Source organism: Sceloporus occidentalis, unplaced genomic scaffold (genome assembly GCF_023333645.1).
Source record: "Sceloporus occidentalis isolate IW3139 unplaced genomic scaffold, rSceOcc1.0.p SCAF_6, whole genome shotgun sequence".
In the NCBI taxonomy this organism is placed as follows: domain Eukaryota; kingdom Metazoa; phylum Chordata; class Lepidosauria; order Squamata; family Phrynosomatidae; genus Sceloporus; species Sceloporus occidentalis.
Window position 1 is genome coordinate 13,155,263 of NW_028316986.1, and position 19,381 is coordinate 13,174,643.

The 19,381-nt window shown below is 43.5% G+C and overlaps 1 protein-coding gene across 5 annotated transcripts in view; it reads right to left on the reverse strand.

The window, feature by feature from the left end:
- The window catches only part of CCDC85A (coiled-coil domain containing 85A), a 211,362-nt gene extending 192,308 nt beyond the window's left edge, over window positions 1-19,054 (reverse strand). For all 5 annotated transcript variants that reach the window (XM_089528872.1, XM_089528868.1, XM_089528867.1 and 2 more), the window contains exons 1-2: window positions 18,665-19,054; window positions 8,197-9,124 (exon numbers count right to left, since the gene is read on the reverse strand). In XM_089528872.1, coding sequence (XP_089384998.1) covers window positions 8,197-9,124; window positions 18,665-18,985 — 1,249 coding nt within the window. In that variant the 5' untranslated portion in view covers window positions 18,986-19,054. The remainder of the gene's footprint in view (window positions 1-8,196; window positions 9,125-18,664) is intronic.
- Between the last annotated feature and the right edge of the window lie 327 nt (window positions 19,055-19,381).

A 19,381-nucleotide genomic window follows, 5' to 3' on the forward strand; every position in this document is an offset into this window, starting at 1 on the left:
TCTTAAGATCTTTAGAAGAACACTTTCTCTCAGTTTTGCCACCATCACAGGTTCACTTGGTCAGGACATGCGAGAGAGCCTTCTCAGTGACTGCTCCCACCCTTTTGAACTCCTTTCCACAGGAGGCTAGGCTGGCCCCCTCCCTGCTTTCCTTTCACCAGCAGCCCTTCTTTTTTCAGCAGGCTTTTAATATGTCACCATACCAGGGATACTTTTTTACTGGTGTGTGTGTGCTTTATTTAAACTGTTGTGTGCTTTATTTAAACTGTTGTATGTTTTTAAAAAATAATTTTGTATTGTTATAATTGTGTCTATTTTAACTGTGACTGATTTTAAAATTGCACTGCAGATTTTGGTTGTTTTCCTTCTGTTAACTGCCTTGGGTCCCACTCTGAGAGAAGGGCAGCATATAAATGAAGTTAAATTAATAAAGAAATTTGACCCATCACTAATATGTGACTGATTGTTGCTGCTGTTGTGTACCTTCAAGTCGTTTCTGAGTTATGGCGACCCTAAGGCAAACCTCTCATGGGGATTTCTTGGCAAGATTTCTGAGGTTTGCCACTGCCTTCCCCTCAGGCTGAGAGCATGTGACTTGCCCAAGGTCACTCAGTGGGTTTCATGGCCAAGCTCAAACCACTAAGCCACACTGACTCTCATGTTGCTGATACCCAGATGTATTTCTCCTTTCCAGCTAACTCCATGAAAGCAGTTTCCACACTTAACTAAATTGTCATCAGTAATGGATTGGATGAGAACAAACAAACTGAAGCTTAATCCAGACAAGACAGAGATGTTCCTAGTCAGTCAAAAACCAGACCAGAGAATAGCCTGTGCTATTCCAACAAACCAAAGACACAATTTCATATACTGAGTATACTCCTGGAAGCAACCCGAGTTTGGAGGCCCAGATTTCAGCACTGGCCAGGTTTGCATTTCAATAGTTAAAGTAGTGCACCAGTTGTGCCTGTTTTTTGAATTGTCTAATCTCACCACAGTGACACATACCTTAGTTACAACCCACTGGAATACTGCAAACTGTTCTATGCGGGGCTGTATTTGAAGTTCAGGAACTTCAGTTGGTACCAAGAACTGCATCCAGATTATTAGGCTGGGACTGGCTACAAGGAACAAACAATTTCCTTGTTGTTACAGCTCCATTGACTACCAGTCCATTTCTGGGTACAGTTCTAAGTGCTGACTGTACAGCATGGGTACAGGTTATCTGCAAGCCCATATCTTCAAATATGAAGCTACAAAGAGTCTAAGAACTTAAGAACTTAATCAGAGGGCTATTTCATGGTTTCACCACTGTCGTAGGCATGTCTGGTGGCAACAAAGGAGAAGTCCTTCTTAAGGGCTGCTCCCTGACTTTTGGAACTCCTTACTTGCTATCCTTCCATCAGCAAGTGAAAACCTTTCTGTTCTGACAAGCTTTTAGAAACTGATGGGCAGAGCTTTTAATAGTGGTGCTGTTGTGATGGTCTAAATGGATCTGGATGTTTATTTAACTGATCTTCTCTCTCCCTACATCCCTACTCACACTCTCCGCTCTGGTAGCCAAAGTCTCCTCTCTCAACCCAGGATTTTCTTTGCCCCGTCCCGGATCCGTCCCTTCTCTCTTGCTGCCCCTCATTCCTGGAACCTTCTTCCTCTACATGCACGGCTCATCACTTCCCTAACCAGCTTTAAGGCTGAGCTGAAAACCATATTGTTTAGGGAAGCGTTCTCAGGGAATTTGTAATTGTCATCTGGCTGTCTGATAATGTTTGATGTGATGTGATCTGCTTTTATATTTGATGTTTTTAATTTGTCTTTTCTTTTTACCTGGTAATTTTATCTATTCCTCTATTTAATTGTTATTATCTTAGAGTGTACGCCTTGGGCAGGCTTTTATATACTCCTTAATTTTACCGACTTTGTACAGCGCTGTGTATAATTACAGCGCTCTAGAAATAAAGTTTAATAATAATAATAATAATAATAATAATAATAATAAATGGACACATTTTAGTTAGTTTCAATTCTATGAGCAAATAAGAAATTTGCTATTGTAATTAGTTGCATTTTAATTCAGAAACATTTTGTATGGTTTTATTTCTAGCATTGTAAAGATTTTAACTGTGTTTGTTTTATCTTTTGTGAGCCACCTTGAATTCAATAATAAGAAAAGAGTGAGTTATAAATGAATAAATAATAGCAACAACAACAAACAAGAACAACTCAATCGGTCATGTATTCTAGCCTGCCAAATGCCTGTCAGCACTCCATCTTCTGGAGCACGAGCAGCCAAAAAACACATGATATATAGAGTGACTGGCCTGCTATACCACATGCTCAATGAATAGAGAAGACTAAATGCCAGGGGCAGAAAAAAGTGGGGGAGTGGAATGTTTTATATGAGGGGAAACGCTGTCTGGAACTCTGCTTTGGTCAGGCCTCACCTTGAATACTGTGTCCAGTTGTAGGCACCACAATTCAGAAAGGATGTTGACAAGTTGGAGCATGTCCAAAGGAGGGCCAGCAAAATGCTGAAGGGCCTAGAAACCATATCTTATGAGGAAAGACTTAGGGGGCTGAGTATGTTTAATCTGGAGAAGAGACGGTTAAGAAGAGATGTTATGGTCCTGTTTAAGTATTTGAAGGGGTGACACATTGATGATGAAGCAAGCTTGTTTTCTGCTGATCCAAAGACTAGAAAAGATTCCACCTCAACATTAGGGAGGACTTCTTGACAGTAAGAGCTGTTGGAGAATGGAACACACTCCCTTGGAGGGTGGTGGAGTCTCCTTCTTTAGAGGTCTTTAAACAGAGGCTGTTTATCTGTCAGGGATGCTTTGATTGTGATTTCCTGCATGGCAGGGGGTTAGACTGGATGGCCTTTGTGGTCCCTTCCAACTCTATGATTCTATGAACTGGCACACTCTTTTTATAAGGGCACATACACTGCAACATTTCACTGCAATCCCACTTGTAGTCTCTAGTATGTGTATATGTTGTGCAATGTCAAGTTGTTTCTAACTTAATGTGAACCTAAGGCAAACCCTAAGGCAACCTAAGGCAAAGGTTTTGTTTTGTTTTTTGGCAAGATTTGCTCAGAGGAGATTTGCCATTGCCTTCCCCTGAAGCTGAGAGCACATGATTTGCCCAAGGTCAACCAGTGGGTTTCATGGCTGAGCTGGGAATTGAACCCTGGTCTCCAGAATTGTAGTTCAATGCTCAAACCACTATGCCATGTAGGCTACATTTTCTAGTACAGTAGATTTTTTTTTATACAGAATCATCGAATTATAGAGTTGAAGGAGACTCCAAAGGCCATCCAATCCAATCCTCTGCTATGCAAGAATACACAGTCAAAACACTCTTGACAGATGGCCTTCCAGCCTCTGTTTAAAGCAGGGGTAGGCAACCTACAGCCTGCGGGCCGGATCCGGCTCACCAAGGCCTTCCCAGCGGCCCTTGCACAGTCCTGCCGCCGATTGCCCCCGATTGTCCCCGTTTTTCTGCCAATCCGAGCACCATTTTGTTTTTCAAAATGGCGGCCGAAGTCTCGCGTGACCTCAGGATGGCAAAAGTCACGCGAGACTTCATCGCCATTTTGAAAAACAAAATGGCGGCGCCCATCTAGGAGGCCCAGTGCAGCCCCTGGAGCACTTCAACAGGGCTCCAGGGGCTGCAGTGGGCCTGCAGCAGGCTCCACCTCACCCTTCACCCTCCTCCTCCTCCTCCCTAAGAGCAGGGAAAGGAGGAGGAGGCAGAAGGAAGGAGTACAGAGCCAGGGAGAAAGGGAGCCAGAGCAGCAGCTGGAGCCACAGCAAGGCAAGAGGTTGGTTCATTGGGGGAGGGGGTTAGCTGGGTGTTCTTTGTGCAAACATCCCTCTCAGCACCCTGTGGCTTTTCTGGGTTGAAACTGTGTGCATGCTTGGTGCAGTTTATTTTCAATTGCATTTTAGTAATTTCCTTGCTTGTAACTTTATTATTAGTATCATTATTTATTATTACTACTTGCCCTGGGTGTTCTTTGTGCAAAATCCCCTCTCAATGAGAAAGAGGAGGAGGAGGAGGATGAGAAAGAGGGGCAGGAGGTGGAAAGGTGAGTCATTTCAGGTCTGCCTTGAGTTTTTTCATTAATTTTTAAAAATATATAACACTTATTTTTGTTTTTTTATTTCATTATTTTTATTATTGCTTTTTATTTCATTTCATTATTTTTATTATTTATGAAGGTGAGACAGTGTGACTTTCCAAAGTGCTGTAACAAAGGTCTGCTGTAACAATGATAGTGGTGATGATCATGATGATCATGATGCTTCGGTGGAAGCTCCACCCCTGGCATGTGGCTCTGCCCCCAGAGGGTGGAAGCTCCACCCCGGTATGCGGCTCCGCATCCAGAGGGTGGAAGCTCCACCCCCGGCTTCGGCCCCCCAGTTGTCTGAGGGACAGCAACCTGGCCCCCGACTCAAAAAGGTTGCCTACTCCTGGTTTAAAGCCTCCAAAGAAGGTCATTTTTTCTTCCAAGAGAATATATATTGAGAAACCACTACTCACTATTATTATGGTTTTTCATAACCCATAAACATATTTTTCTTTTTTTCCTTGTCCCTTCCCATCTCTCCCTCCCCACTTTAAATGAATGCTAGTTCTGCGAAGGGCTTCTTTCTTCCCTGATCTATCGCACCTCCAGCAGTACGTGCCAGAGTGTGTTAGTCAGCAGTTTTACTTTTTGCTCATTAATAACCTCAACAGGGAGCAAGAAGCAAAGTCATCAGCCTTTGATATTTTCCTTAGATGCAAAACAGGAGGAGGAGAAGGGATAGCAACCCAAAGCGGAACTCCCAGTGAAGAAAAGGGTTATAATGTAAGAGATTTGGAATAAAACAATTGAAGAATGCTTCAAGAGAATACTAAATCCCTAAATATAGACATATTCATTGATGCTGATACATCACATCCGGTACTTGTGTGTTTTATTAGAATACAGAGACAGAGACCATCTAGATTAGTGATTTTTATGCTATCTGATATGGGGGACTGGCAATGTTTTTTTTTCAATGTGCTAGGAACTGGCAACAGTTGTTTCTTTCTTTCTTGGAAAGTCATCAGGGAATGGCAGCCAATGGCTTAAGCACCATCACCCATCCAGGGACCACCACTTTGAGTAGCGCTACTCTGCCCCATGGCAGTATGAAATTTCCAAGCTGCATATCAGTGCCCCAGGTCATGAAAGAAAGCTGCAATACCAGCACTGAGATCCCTTAAAATGTTTTTCTGCAGCATGCTGTCATTGCAAGACCCATGGACTGTGGTGGCACCTGGTCTTGATGATCTCTAAGCTCCTTGTGATTCTAAAATGCTATTATTCAGTGGAACCATTTCCTACATGGCCCTTGACACACAAGCTGTAAGTACAGAACCAAATGAGGAGGAAAGGTTAGAAAGTGACTTCAAGCCCAAAGTAACGTAGAAACTCAATGATAGAAATGTGAGCTTAGTGTGCAAACACTGAACACTCTTAGGAATTTTAAGTTACATTAAATACATATAGGGCATTCTAACCCATGTCTTCAGACATCCTGATGTGTTTAAAGCAACTAGTTAGAATATTGCACAGAACATGTCTGACACACATCGTGGAAATAGTGCTTGCTCATTATTGGTTACTTTATATTACTGTTATAGCCTTTCTATTAGATACTTGCCAGTGATGTATAATTTTGCAAGGATGGTATATTGCTTGCATGCTACACTCTTCCAGAAATTGCATCTTTCTAAATCAATGTTCTTCAATCCACAATGCTTCCACTTATTAAACCCTAAGAGGTTTCCAACAACAATGCGCAAGGAGACTCAACCAATGCAGATGGGCCTTTAATGACCTCTGTTCAAAAAGCAGAGTCACAAAAAGTGGAAGTATCAGCTAGTGGGAGAGGTTACCAGTGACTGCCACATTATGACAGCCAAATCACTGCATTATCATTCATGTATTGTGAGAAACTGACTAAGGCAATATCCAGTGGTGATTGTTCTGCAGTGTGAATTGAAACTACATAGTACCTGGGAAAATACTGGGAGGAATTTTCTGGGGGGAAAATTAGTGATATCTTCCAAAACTATCACAAACAGACCCTGGAGATCCAGAAGCTATGAGAATCAGAATAACAAAAGGAAAAGAAATGAAAGAAGAGCACTGAGAATATTTGGCTTAGTCTAGCACTGTTTAAGTCTTGTGACCAGAGTTTATTATGTCTGTTTTAAGAATAATATTCTTATTTGACTAATTCTCATTATAGTTCCAAGATAACCTAGTAGTTAGTTACCACCATCACTGTGATTTCAAAAGAAAAACCTCTTTGTTCTCCTGCTTTTGAAATGAACTTAATTTGTGCAGTAACTTTTTAAAAGTTTTTTTTTAAAAAAACCTACAGTACCTGGTTCCCTTTTTAATAAGAGTTAAAGTATAGTATTTACATTGACTCATGGATAAGTTGACCTAGGTTTATGGGGTCAGTTTTTGAACTAAAATTTCTAGACTTATACATGAGTATATACAGTATAACATTTTTTTTAATTGAGCAACACAAGACAAAACTTTAGCCAGCACCTAAACCATCCTCTACCATTTAGGAATGTCAGTAATGTGGTATGTTGCCAAAAGAAGTTACCCCTCATTAAGTCACAAACATATTATAACTGAACTATACCTTCATTAATGAAAAAAGGAATTAATTACAAGTAACTTGTTTTCTGTAATGTGTTACTTCTGCTTATCCAGCTTATTCACAGGCAGTAAAGTACAGAAAAACCCTTCTCCCCCAAAGGGTCACCATGTGGTTGTCCTGGACTACAATTCACATCATCTTCAGCCAGCACAACCATACTGGGAATAATGTGAGTTGTAGTACAACATAAATGACAGGTTGGGGAGGGGCTGTTCTCTACTGTTCCAGACCACCAACTGTCCATTTGGAAAATGATCCAGCCTTAGAAACCTTGCATTGTGCAAGGCCTTGGCACATTCTCTTACTCTGCCAGATGAAAATAAATGTGCATTCTAGAGAAACATTCATTAAAATGTCAACCTACTGTTGCAAACTACATTTCAAATGGCTAAATGTCAAAGAATCCATTTTCACTTGTTTTTAAGAATCCAGGGGAAAGTAATTAAGCTTCCAGGCAAATGTACACAGAGTAGGCACTGCAAATGCAGAATTCATACTTCACAAATCCTCTATGGATCCTGCCAAAATTTCCATAATAAAAAGTTCATGGCACAACATCAACAAGGTATGGGAAGGGAGGTTGAGAATCCTAGAAGCTAAACACCATGATTCTGCACTTTCAATTCTCTATACTGTCACCCTGGGGGAGATATGATAGTAAAAAGAAAGGCCACTGGCTAACAGTTCATTGGCCATTATAAAATATGGAGCAAAAGCAAATGAAGATATCCAACTGTGGAGACCAGAATGACTTCTGTCATTTTGCAGGCTTTTGATAAATGTGGCTTCTCCTGCAGAGCTTGAAAAAGCTACTTTGGGAGATTATAAATCCCATAATATCCCAATGGCCATGCTGGCTGTGGAACTGTAGGAGTTACAGTTCAATGTCTGTAGTTTTCCCAAGTTCACTTATTCCTTCAGTGACATCCTTAAGTAGCAATGAAGCACAGGGGAAGCAACCCTGTCCCTGAAGGCAGAAACAGTATCCAGTTATTAATTGCATAGATGTTTCCCCACCAGCCCGTATGCTCTTCCCTCAAGCTGTGAAAAACAGACTTCCTCCCACCCTTTCCAGCTCTTATCTCTCTTTTCCACATCGAGCAGACGTGCTCTCGTGTTCTCTACATGGTACATTAGCTTCAGCCTAGAGGAATACCATCTTTCAATGCCTCTTTGTGCAGGCAAGACACTTTCCCATTGAGCCCAGGAGACGCCACTGTTGTGCGGCCTGTTCCAGCAGCCCATCCTTCAACGTCACCTGTACTTATCTTCCTAAATCATCAATGGGAGCAGTGGGAACCGAACTGCATGTCTTGCTCCATGTTATAAAAGCAACAATATAGCATAAACATGCCACAAACACCCAACACACACATACAAACAAGCATGGCTGCTTCCACTCTTTTCACCACCAACCACCATGACTTGTTTCCAGCTACATCCACCATCAGTAAAAAAGAATTTAGTGAGAACCCACCATTCATTCCATTGTAGAGGCCTCTGTGATGGGGTGACAGATCATCTGCCACCTGTCTCCTCAAGGTGCCTTCTCTGCTGCCACCGCCTAAGTGTTTCAGATGCTCAGGACTTCCCCCATAGTGCTGTTTGAGGTGCTCAGGGCTTGTGCCTCTCACTTTGGGGAGATGCTCTGCACTTCCACTCAAGGTATGTTTTTGAAGAAGCTCAGGACTCCCACTACCACTGTGTTTCTGGAGCTCTGGGCTGCTCCCAGGCCGATGTTTTTGAAAATGTTCTGGGCTACTGCTCAGCATGTGCTTTGGCAAAGTTTCTGGACTGCTACAGCTGTGCTTCTGCTGCTCTGGGGTGCCTTTGCCGTGTGTTTTATGGTGCTCTGGACTTGGCCCTTTCAGATGCTTCTGGTGATCAGGACTTCCTGAACTCCTACGTCTGTGGAGGTGCTCAGGACTGGCACTCCTGTGCTTTTGATGCTCGGGGCTCCCCTCACTCCTTGTTTTCTGGAGATGCTCAGGACTCGAGCTTGGATGGTGCTTGTGATGGTCGGGGCTGTCTGTGCTTCCAGTGCTAGAGGTGCTACTTCCATCTCCAACATCCCTTATGAAGACGCTGGTGGCATTTAACTGGCAAAGGCTGGCTTGGCTATCAATCGAGTTCCGGCAGCCAGCAACACCACCTTTCTCATCATCCAGCAAGACACAAAGCTCTTTCAGTTCCAAGTTCTCCTTCACCACCTCTTCCTGCCTCACTTCCAGCTCCTTCAGCTTCTGCAAATATAAGGCAACCTCTTTGTGCATGACACCGGCACTGTACCGGCCAAGCCTCTGCCATTCCCGGGAGACTTTTTTGCCTTTCTGCCGATCATCATCTAAGAAGCAGCAAAGGTCTCGCAGCTCCTGGTTGTCTTCCTGAAGTTTCTGGTTGATGTCCTTCAAGAGAAAGAGAGAATAATATATTATCAAAAAAAGATTGGGTATAATCAAAATTCACATCTTTATGTTCTAGCAGAAAACAAATCAATTTTGCAAATTCTGCATCTATCCATTTCCTTCCACTGACCACTAACCACTAGTAATGCCACACATATACTAGGTCAGTCCTAGATAAATGGATATTCTGGAGAAGATACAAATTCCCATAACAACTGCAAATCCAATACTTCTCCAAATCCATTGCTCCCCATGATCTCTTCCCCCAACCCAAATCCCCCTCTAGCCATTCATTTCTCCCTGGATAACAGCCCATTGCAGGTGACAGCTGGCTACAAAGCATCATGTACAAGCTATACAACCGACATACTCAACTAATGGGATAAGCCTATACCATTAGAATTTTTCTAAAGGACTAAAGAATAATGTCCCATACAAGATTAAATACTAGTTCAAAGTACTTTCACATGTTTATCAGTATATGTGTCAAGGATGGGTAAAGTGAAGTCCATGGACTGCCAAGGATATTTTCCAGAATAGTGCCTCCATGCCTCCTTAGCAATAACGTATAATTTTTAACAGGAGCAGTAGTATAGATCCTATAGAGGTCAGGGTGTCAAAAGGTTAACCCAAAATGCAAAATAAACAAGCAAACAAACAAAAGTAAACAGAAGTATGGGTTCTTTCCCCCCTTTTCTTACTTTTTTCTGATTTCATGCCATGTTTGTTTGTTTGTTTGTTTGTAGCATTCATACTCCACTCTTCAGCCACAAAGGCTCTCAGAGTGGCTTAAAAATTGTTAAACTAGATAGTTCCCTGCTGTCAGGCTTACAATCTAAAAAGACATGACACAAAAGGAGAAGGGAATGGTGATGGGGAAGGGGATCAAGTCTAACAGTTCTTCTCTCCTTCTGAGGCCTGAACCATGGCAGATGGACTGAAAGGAGGGCTCTTCTTCTTACTCTGGACTAGGTCCAATTGGGTTGGCCTGCCTCTCTCTCCCTCCAAGGCTGGATGATGTTGCAGTCTGTGGGCTCCCAACCCACACTTTTGGGTCAGTACTACTCAAAATGGTGGTTTGTGGACTGGCATCGGTTTATGAGCCATTGGCTGCCAGTTTGCAGAAATTTTCCAGAGAAGCACAGAGAACAACTCCATGATACACCAGGGGGGAGGGAAAATCCCGCTGCCCCCCACCCAGCATGAGAAGCACTGATTTAAATCACCTAAAGTGCAATGTTCCAAACTCTGTTGTAAAGAAACTGCCTCCCAAAAGAACCCCCGTGTTAAGCCAAAAACATAAGCATTAGTTGATTTGTGGTTTTAGAGTCATATCTAGGTTTCCAAAACCTGTTCTTTCCCAATTTTTGTTACATTCCAGCAACACAACTATAAGCAAATGGAGTGAAGGATATACAAGTGGAGTAACTCTATGCAGACTGAAAAGCTCTCTGTATCCCTAAGATTCATTCAGTTCTATGGGAAAAAGCAGAGAGGGTGAAGTCTGGGCCACAGCTGTGATTTTCAAAAAAGCTGAGCCTTTTTGCCATAGATATCCCCAGGCACATTCTGCTACTTTTAACCAAATGTGTAAATGGCTAACTCACTCATATGGGGGAAATATGAGTGTTGCCCTAAAATAACACATTAGAAAATTAATCAGCCAATTTCCTCTTTGAGAGGTCTGGCTTCCATCAACAGGACACTGAGAAGGACATGTGTACCAGTTGAAATTCCACACCAGGGTTGTATAATGTAAATATCCATATGCAAAGTTATGATTGTGCTATGCAGTCCTTGTGCCAAACAGCAATGCTGCACAACTGAACCAAGAAACCAAAAGTGCAACCAAATGCGTAGGTACATCAACATGCAATACACACCTGCATGTGCTGCACACACAACTCCACTTCTGTAACCTTGAATTAAATGTGGACATTCTACACCAGACAAAATGTCCAATTAGTTCCATAAGGGAATGCACAAATGCATACGACATAAACAGGATTCCATCCTCAATATCTCTATATATCAAGACTGGGAAGCATGTGGGTCTCGGATTAAAAAATGTACCTCCTGAGAAAAGGATATTTCCGTCAGGTTTTTGTCACTTTATCCAGTGCCCCCCACCAAAGCCTTTGGGCCCCATTCCTTATTTTTCTTAGTTTTGTGTGTTTTTCAACCCAAAAGTTCTCAGTCACCAGTACTGGAAGTAGTAAAACATGTCTAAATACACACACACGATCACACATACACATGGATTATCAGCAACCAGGAAGTCAGAGCTAGAAATGGCATCCTTTTCCAATTTTGAACCAATTTTAGACTATAAAATGGTACAGTGTGACCTGCTATGGGAGCACAGGGGAAGACAACTGGTCGTGATGCCTCTAGGAACTCGGCATGTCCTTTGAGTCTGAAGAAGAAGCTGAGAGCCCAGGAGACATGCCATGACTGCAGCCTCTGGGAGCAAGCCTGCAGCCAGTAGTAGCACCAAGATCCCAAGAGCAAAGTTTCCCTTCACCTGAGTTAGACTTACCAGTGCCTACTCCCATAGAGATGCCAGGAAAATGAGAGACAATGGTAGATAAGTAGGAAGTGGGCTGCTAACAGGGGGCACCTATACAAGCAATAAATATCCCATCACCTCCTTCAGTCCAATGTGGTCAACAACCATCCATCATGCTTTGGAGACCCTTTGCTGTTACCTTGTACCTTGACTGATTACCTGTTGCCTGGAACTCTGCCCACACCTGGACTACTCCTTTGGATTTTTCCTTTGAACCTCCTGTAATGGACTGACTGATGTTTCATGATGAACCTGGTCTGAATTATACAACCACTGCTTTTGGTACAAATGACTTGGTGAGATAAGCTCCCTTTCTCTCTTCCTCTCAGTGCTTGAAATGCAGTAACTCTGAACTGAAGGTTTGGCTAGCCTCCCAAGGGCAGAGCAGGACACCTGAAGCCACCCACATGACTACTGCCCATAGTGACTTTGTGAAATATGCAAAATTGTCATTCTCCCAAGATCTCTCCATAGACGCCCCATCTTTTTGCAGATGAAACAGCAACCTGGAGAGGGAGACTCTGAGCTAGGAAATGGCAGGTGCTTGTCGGCTGGTTGGGGAGGGAGTTCAGCAGCTTCTCTTCTTCCATTCAGCTTTCCCAAGAGAAAACGTATCAGAGGACACTGTTTCACATGCATTTGTGTCATACCGGCCTTCACTTCTATCACTAGATCAATTAACTGCATCATTTCAGAGTTTTATATTCCACCTCCGCTGGCTGGATCAATAACTGGCCAGGGCTCTAAATAATATCATCCAGAAGAGAGCTGGAGGAAACTGTGTTTTTCTTATTTTTAAAAAACGTTTCTTCTCCTCTGTCTCTCACTGCAGGATTAGGGCAAAGCACAAAAACACACAAACACTTGGAAAAGATACTTGTAGGATGACAATTCCCAGAATCCCCAGGCCAGCATGGCCATTGCAAGATGGATGCTAGGTGTTGCAGTCCTTAAAAGTAACTTTTCCATGCTGTGTGCACTGGCACAGAGATAAAGGCTCCAATCTATAGAGTAAGTTTACTTTGTAATCCACAAGCTATCTGCAAAGCAACCAAAACAGTTTTGACATGAATCTATTTTACGCACAGCCCACCTACCTTAACAAAAATGGAAACTGGGGAAGCCAAAAAGACCCATGAAAACAACATAAGGCTATCTGACCATCACAAATACATCATGATAGTGAAAACAGGATGAAGAAACTGTACAATTTTCCAAGTCCACGAAAAGAACTGGGCCATGGCACCAAGTAAACAAAGTCCAAAAATATCATGGTGGGTGTAATACACTTACTTGTGAATGGGAAAGGGGGCCAGAACCCATTGGGAAAATCAGCTGCTTGCTCTGCAGAAGGTAGCAAGCAGAGTCCCTGTCATCTCCTGCTTGAAACCCTGGAAAACCACTGCTAGTCAAGAATTGACAGTTACAGGCTAGACAGATCAATGATCTAACATCAGAGCTGGGGAAAGTTACTTTTTTGTACTACATCTCCCAGAGTATGTTTTGCCTTCTGCTCCAGATATTTCACAATGCTGCTCTCAACAGCCCCAACCAACATGACTAACATTTGGAGATAATAGGGGTTGTAGTCCAAAACATTTGTGGAGAGTGCCAGGTTAGGGGAAAGCAGACATACAACTACATTTATATCCCAGCCTTCTTCAAAGGATTTAGAGCATCATCATACACACTTCTTCACATGCACTCCTATATCTTCACTACTATTGGTTTGGGAGAGAATGGCTGCTCCAAGACAGATTCATCTACCAAACATGTGTAATGTCAATGGGGCAGCGCAAGTTTAAAGGTGCTGTCCAAGGTACTGAATCTGTTTTGAAGGTAGGGTTCAGTGTTCTGCATACCTCCTTCAGAATCTGACTGAAAAACCGAAACAGATTTACTACCCCATTGACACCAAAGCAACTAGCCTCCACTGTTACCAAAAGGAGGAGGGCAAGACTGAAGCCCTTCAATCTTCTTCCTACTGTTTCTTCCATACACCATGTCTTCAGGTTAATAAGCAGAAGCTTTTTAAGTCAAGAAAGGTCCAAAACAAATTGCAGAAATAACCCAGTTTGAGACCACTTTAACTGTCCTGGCTCAATGCTAGGGAATCCTGGGAAATGTAGGTTACTATGGCACCAGAGCTCTCTGACAAAGAAGGCTAAATGTCTGACAAAACTACAGTTCCTGGAATTCCTTAGCACTGAGCCAGGGCAGTTAAAGTGGTCTCAAACTGAATTATTTCTGCAGGGTGTTTAGGACCAAAAAAAGTGCACAGGGAGGTTTACAGTTGAACATTAAGAAAACAAAAATAATGACCACAGATGTTTTACATAACTTTAAAGTAGACAATTAGGATATTGAGATAGCTTTGATTTGGCACAATCATTAATCAGAATGGAGACTGCAGCCAAGAATTCAGAAGAAAACTAGGACTTGAAGGGCAGCTATAAAGAAACTTGACAAGATCCTGAAGTGTCAAGATATACCATTGAATTCTAAAGTTAGGATTGTTTATGCCATTGTATTTCCTATTTCTATCTATAACTGTGAAAGCTGGATAATGAAGAAAGCTGATAGAAAGAAAATCAATTACATTTGTCCCTCCACATTTGCTGGGGTTAGGGGCACAGAACCCCCTTGAATGTGGAAAAACTGCAAATAACAAAAACACTATGTTTTTATCTGAGAGAACACTTCTCTTGGAATCTCTAGATCTTCCAGTGCAACTCTATGATCAACATCTGACAGACATTGACCATAGAACTGGAGGAGCTACAAATGCCTAGCAGAGTGTTCTCACTAGGAATATCTAGGTCCTCCAGTGCGACTTTTGGTTAAAGTTGACCACAGAGTTTCCCTGGAGGACCTACCTATTCCTAGAGAAAACATATTAATAAAATCCATGAAAAATCAAATCGGCAAAAGTAAAAGACATAAATGTAGAAGGACAATTGTAATTTGAAATGTAGTGCTGCAGAAGACCTCTGCAGATACTCTGGTCTGCTAAAAAGACAAATAAATGAGTCCTTAAAAAAAAACTCGCACTAGAAGCCAAGATGACTACACTGAGGCTGTCATATTTTGGCCATATCATGAGAAGACTTATTAGAGAAGACAATAATGCTGGGTAAGGAAGAAGACAGCAGGAAAAGAGGAACACCTCATGACAGGTGAATAGACTCAACCAAGGAAGCCACAGCTGCCCTGAGTCAGCAAGATCTGGGCAGAATGGTTGACCATTGGGTGATTTGGGGGTCTCTCATTCACAGGGTAGCCATAGGTCCAAGTCAACTTGACAGCAGTTAATGTTGCTTTGGCTGTGGATTCCTGTCTGGCACAGGGGTGAACTAGATGGCCCTGACTCTATGTCTGCATGATTCTATGTACTCAAGAATATGTGCAAGATGTGGATCTTCTTCCCTAGAAGCTAAGAAGGGGTCACAGTGCAGCATTGAGCATATGCTTTTTTGCATGGAAAAGTTGAAAAGTTCAGTACTTCACATCTCCAGTTAACAGGTGATGGAGGAAACCCTTCCTTGCCCATGGCCCTGGAGAGTCAATGGCAGTCGAAGCAGACAGTGTTATCTAGCATGTGGGCCACATGCTAGATAACACTGGGCTAGACCTGACTAAATTGGAGTCCCTGATTCAGGGATGCCATGCTAAAAAAAAATGGGGGGAGGAACTTTTCCAAACTCTGCCTACCATCTTCTGGGAATGATCCAATGAACTGTCACATTGAAACATGGCCAACTGCAAGTAAATGTGCTGTTACTTGTTAGCCAATGAAAAGGATGTGCATCTTGAAAAGCAAGAGACAAATCATTCTATTGAGTGAATAATTTTTGCCCAATTCTAACTCCCCAGAGTCTGCCAATGGCCTCTTTCCAAGTGTTGCAAGTGTCTATGAATTGAGGATGCAGTACGAATGGCATGCATATGGATTTTCATTCAATTTACACGCAATGGGAAAACTAAACTCAACTTCTCTGGCAATGGAATCTTCTCTCCCTATCCTCTTTCAGAATCATGAATCTAGTTTTAAAAAACCTGACTGTCCAGCCACCAAATGGGACCGTCTACATACAGTCCTTATTTAGCTTTTATTCAGTATGTGAAACACTTTTCCATGAAGCAGATATTAGTAGTGCATTGGGAATGCATTCTGTACATACTTTGAGGGGTTCTTGCTATTTCATATGATCTGGGTCTAAGAAACCCAAAGAAAGTGGGAACTCTGAAAATGAAAACCTTAGTTTTTAGGGAGGGCATGAAGTTCTTGCCTTGATATCCCACTGCAAGATTAGCCAAGGTGATCTGTTTTCACAGACAGATTTAGAGGTATGAGGATAACAGATAAAGATGAGAACAAGGGATGGAAAACTGAGGTACAGTGGAGCATAATCCACCAGGGAGTTTACCTGCACAGTCCACACCCATTCCACCACCACCCCCACCACCCCCAAAATGAATGGAAACTGCTGGTCTGCAAGGCTGTTCCTTATTTTAAGAAGAACTTGCGAGGAACTTTCCAATGAAATACACACAGGGGATTCTGATGGGAGAAATCTGGAATTGCTTCAGATTTGCTGTTCTGGGCATGGCACACAAGAACATACCGATCACTGGACCTCAGCCAGAACCAGCACCACAAAAGTGCCAAACTTCCTTACAGGTTGGGGAAAGCCCCCAAAGGATACTTTGGAGAAGAGCTTAGGAAAGTTACTGTTTTGGACTGCAGCTCCCAGAATCCTCCAGCCAGGCTGAAGACAATGGAAACTGGTCTGCAAACAAGATCTATAAAGATACTGTCTCTCACAGTACCAGAACAAGTGAGAGAACTTCTTTGCTCTAACAATTGAATGAGGAAATAATGACCCTTTCAAGCAATGTTGAATTGTGCATCCTTTTTGTGACACAAGACTTTTGCAAATATTCTTGTACTCTCTGGACCTAGACAGTCAGGAGATGCTTTTATTCAGAATTGTAGGAAGCTCCTTTTGGGGATTACATCTTCAAAATCTCCCCCCACACACACATACACACACACACACACACACTGATCCTGCTATGCTGTCTGGGAGATTTGGGAAGCTTCATTCCACAAAATTAACTTCCCAAGTTTTACAGTGGGGCCATCTAACAGGGCCACCTGGAGTGCATCTACAGTGTAGAAACAATGCAATTTGACACCACTTTAAATGCTGTAGCACCATTCTATGAAATCCTGGGATCCATAGTTTTACAGAGCCTTTAGCCTTCTCTGCCAAAAGTGCTGGTGCCTGACGAAACTACAAATCCTGGGATTGTATTGGATGAAGCATGGGACTTAAAGCCATGTCCAGGTGCATTAATTCTACAGTTCAGATGCACCCCTGGACAATGCAGATGGATTCTTTTGGCTCTCACAAGTGAATGAAGCAATAAAAAGGCTTTCAAGAAACCTTGAACTACCCCTGCTTTTCCCCCAAAGTATTTTGTGAGTCTCAAATGAATGCTGATGTCTCCCTTGGAAGAACTAGAAAGTTGGGAAAGAAAGGCAGTTGATCGCTGCTGCAGAAAGCTCCTTTTATTGAGTTTCTTGTTCTGCCTTCATTTCTGGTTTATGGTGACTCTAAGGCAACTCTACCATTGAGTTTTTGTGGCAAGATTTGTTCAGAGGTTTGCTATTGCCTTCCCCTGAGGCTGAGAGAAGGCATCTTACCCAAGGTGACCCAGTGGGTTTGTTTGCTGTTAACTGCCCTCTAGTCAACCCCAACCCATGGCAGCCCCGGGGGTGAGACATCTCCCAAACCCCCTGCCCACCACTGCAAATCCAGGCCCATGACCTCTCTGGTTGAGTCTGTCCACCAAATGGATCTTTCCTTCTCATGATGTGGCTAAAGAAGGACAGCCTCAGTTTGACCATCTTGGCTTCCAAGGAGAGTTCAGGCTTTATCTGCTCAAAGACCCATTTGTTTGTCTCTTTGGCTGTCCATGGTATCCTCAGCACTCTTCTCCAGCACCACATCTCAGATGAATTTATTCTCTTTTTGTCCATTTTCTTAACTGCCCAGTTCTTACATCTGTAGATGGTGATGGGGAATACAGTGGCTTGGATGATTCTAACTCGAGTGCTCACTCAGTTGCTTATCTTTACTCTTTAAGATCTTGTCTTGATCTTTCATTGCTGCCCTCCCCATTCCTAATCTTAATAATAATAATAATAATAATAATAATAATTTGTATTCTGCCTCTCCCTGTATTGCATCGACAGTCTTCTTCTGACTGCCTGACTACAGTCTCCATTCTGATCAATATTTGATCCAAGGGACGGGAAATCTTTAACTACTTCAGTTTCCTCATTGTCTAAGTGGGTTGAGGAGAACCAGCCTGCTATAGTGGTTCGAGGGCTGGACTACAACTCTAGAGACCAGAGTTTAATTCCCAGCTTGGCTATGGAAATTCACAGGGTTGCCATGGGCGAGTCACACTCTCTCAGCCTCCTTTGAACAAGTCTTGCCAAGAAAACCCCAGCATACCTTAGGTTTGCCTTAGGGTCGCCACAAGTCAGAAACAACTTGAAGGTACCCAGCAACAACTAAGTGGGTTTACAGCACCAATGAGTTTGTAGGGTTTTTCTCAGCAAGATTTGCTCAAAGGAAGTTTGCCATTGCCTTCCCCTGAGGCTGAGAGACTAGGACTTGCTCACGGTCACCCAGTGGGTTGCTTTGATCCTTGTTGTGTGCCCCCAAGTCATTTCCAACTCAGTCATAGAATCATAGGGCTGGAAGAGTCCAACCCTATTCTGCCATGCAGGAACTCTCAATCAAAGCACCCCCAACAGATGGCCAAGGTGGGGGGGGGGGGAATTCAAAGCCTGCTCCCCAGAGTCCTAGTCCTAGGGACACACCACTACCGAGCCTATGATCCCCCATCCATTTTCCCCAGGGGGAGATGCCTGCCTTCCTTCCTCGCTTGCTCACCTTGAGGCCCCGGATCTCTCCCAGGTGGAGCTGGAGGCGCCGGTTGACCTCTCGGATGAGGTTGCTGTGGTCCAGCATGGCGCCCATCTTCTCGGCCTCGGCCCTCCTTAGGCTCCGGACCAGCTCCTCCTTGCTCCACTGGAGCAGCTCCTCGTCCGAGACCTTCGACAGGTCCTCCGCCGCCGCCGCCGCCCCGGAGCCCGGCGCAGGGAGACTCCCGCCGCCGCCGCCTCCGAGGCCCGCCTCGCCTCCTCCCGAGGCCCCGCTGCTGCCGGACCCCGAGGAGGACGAAGCCGAAGCCGCGGCCGAGACCTTCGACATCCTGACCCTCCTCCCCGGGGAAAGGGCGCCGGATCGGAGCCCGAAAAGTCAGGCCCTTCCTTGTGGCTCCGATGGTCTTTGGGGGGAAGGGGGAGGGAAGGGGGGCCCAATTGGGAAAGAGTCTTGGCGCTCAGCCCCGTTTCCAAGGAAAGTCTGGGGCCGGTCAAGGACTCCCGACTCCCAGCTGTGAAGGAAAGACCCAGAACTTGCTCGCTCTCTCTCTCTCTCTCTCTCTTTCCCTTCTATTTTTCTTTCCTTCTTTCTTTCATTGGCCCCTTTTCTTTCCTTCCTTTTCTCTTTCTTTCTTCCCACCCCTTTCCTTTCTTTCCTTTTCTTTCCTTGCTTTTTTCGTAAATCTTGCTTTCTTTCCTTTCTTTTCTGTCTTAAATCTCGCTT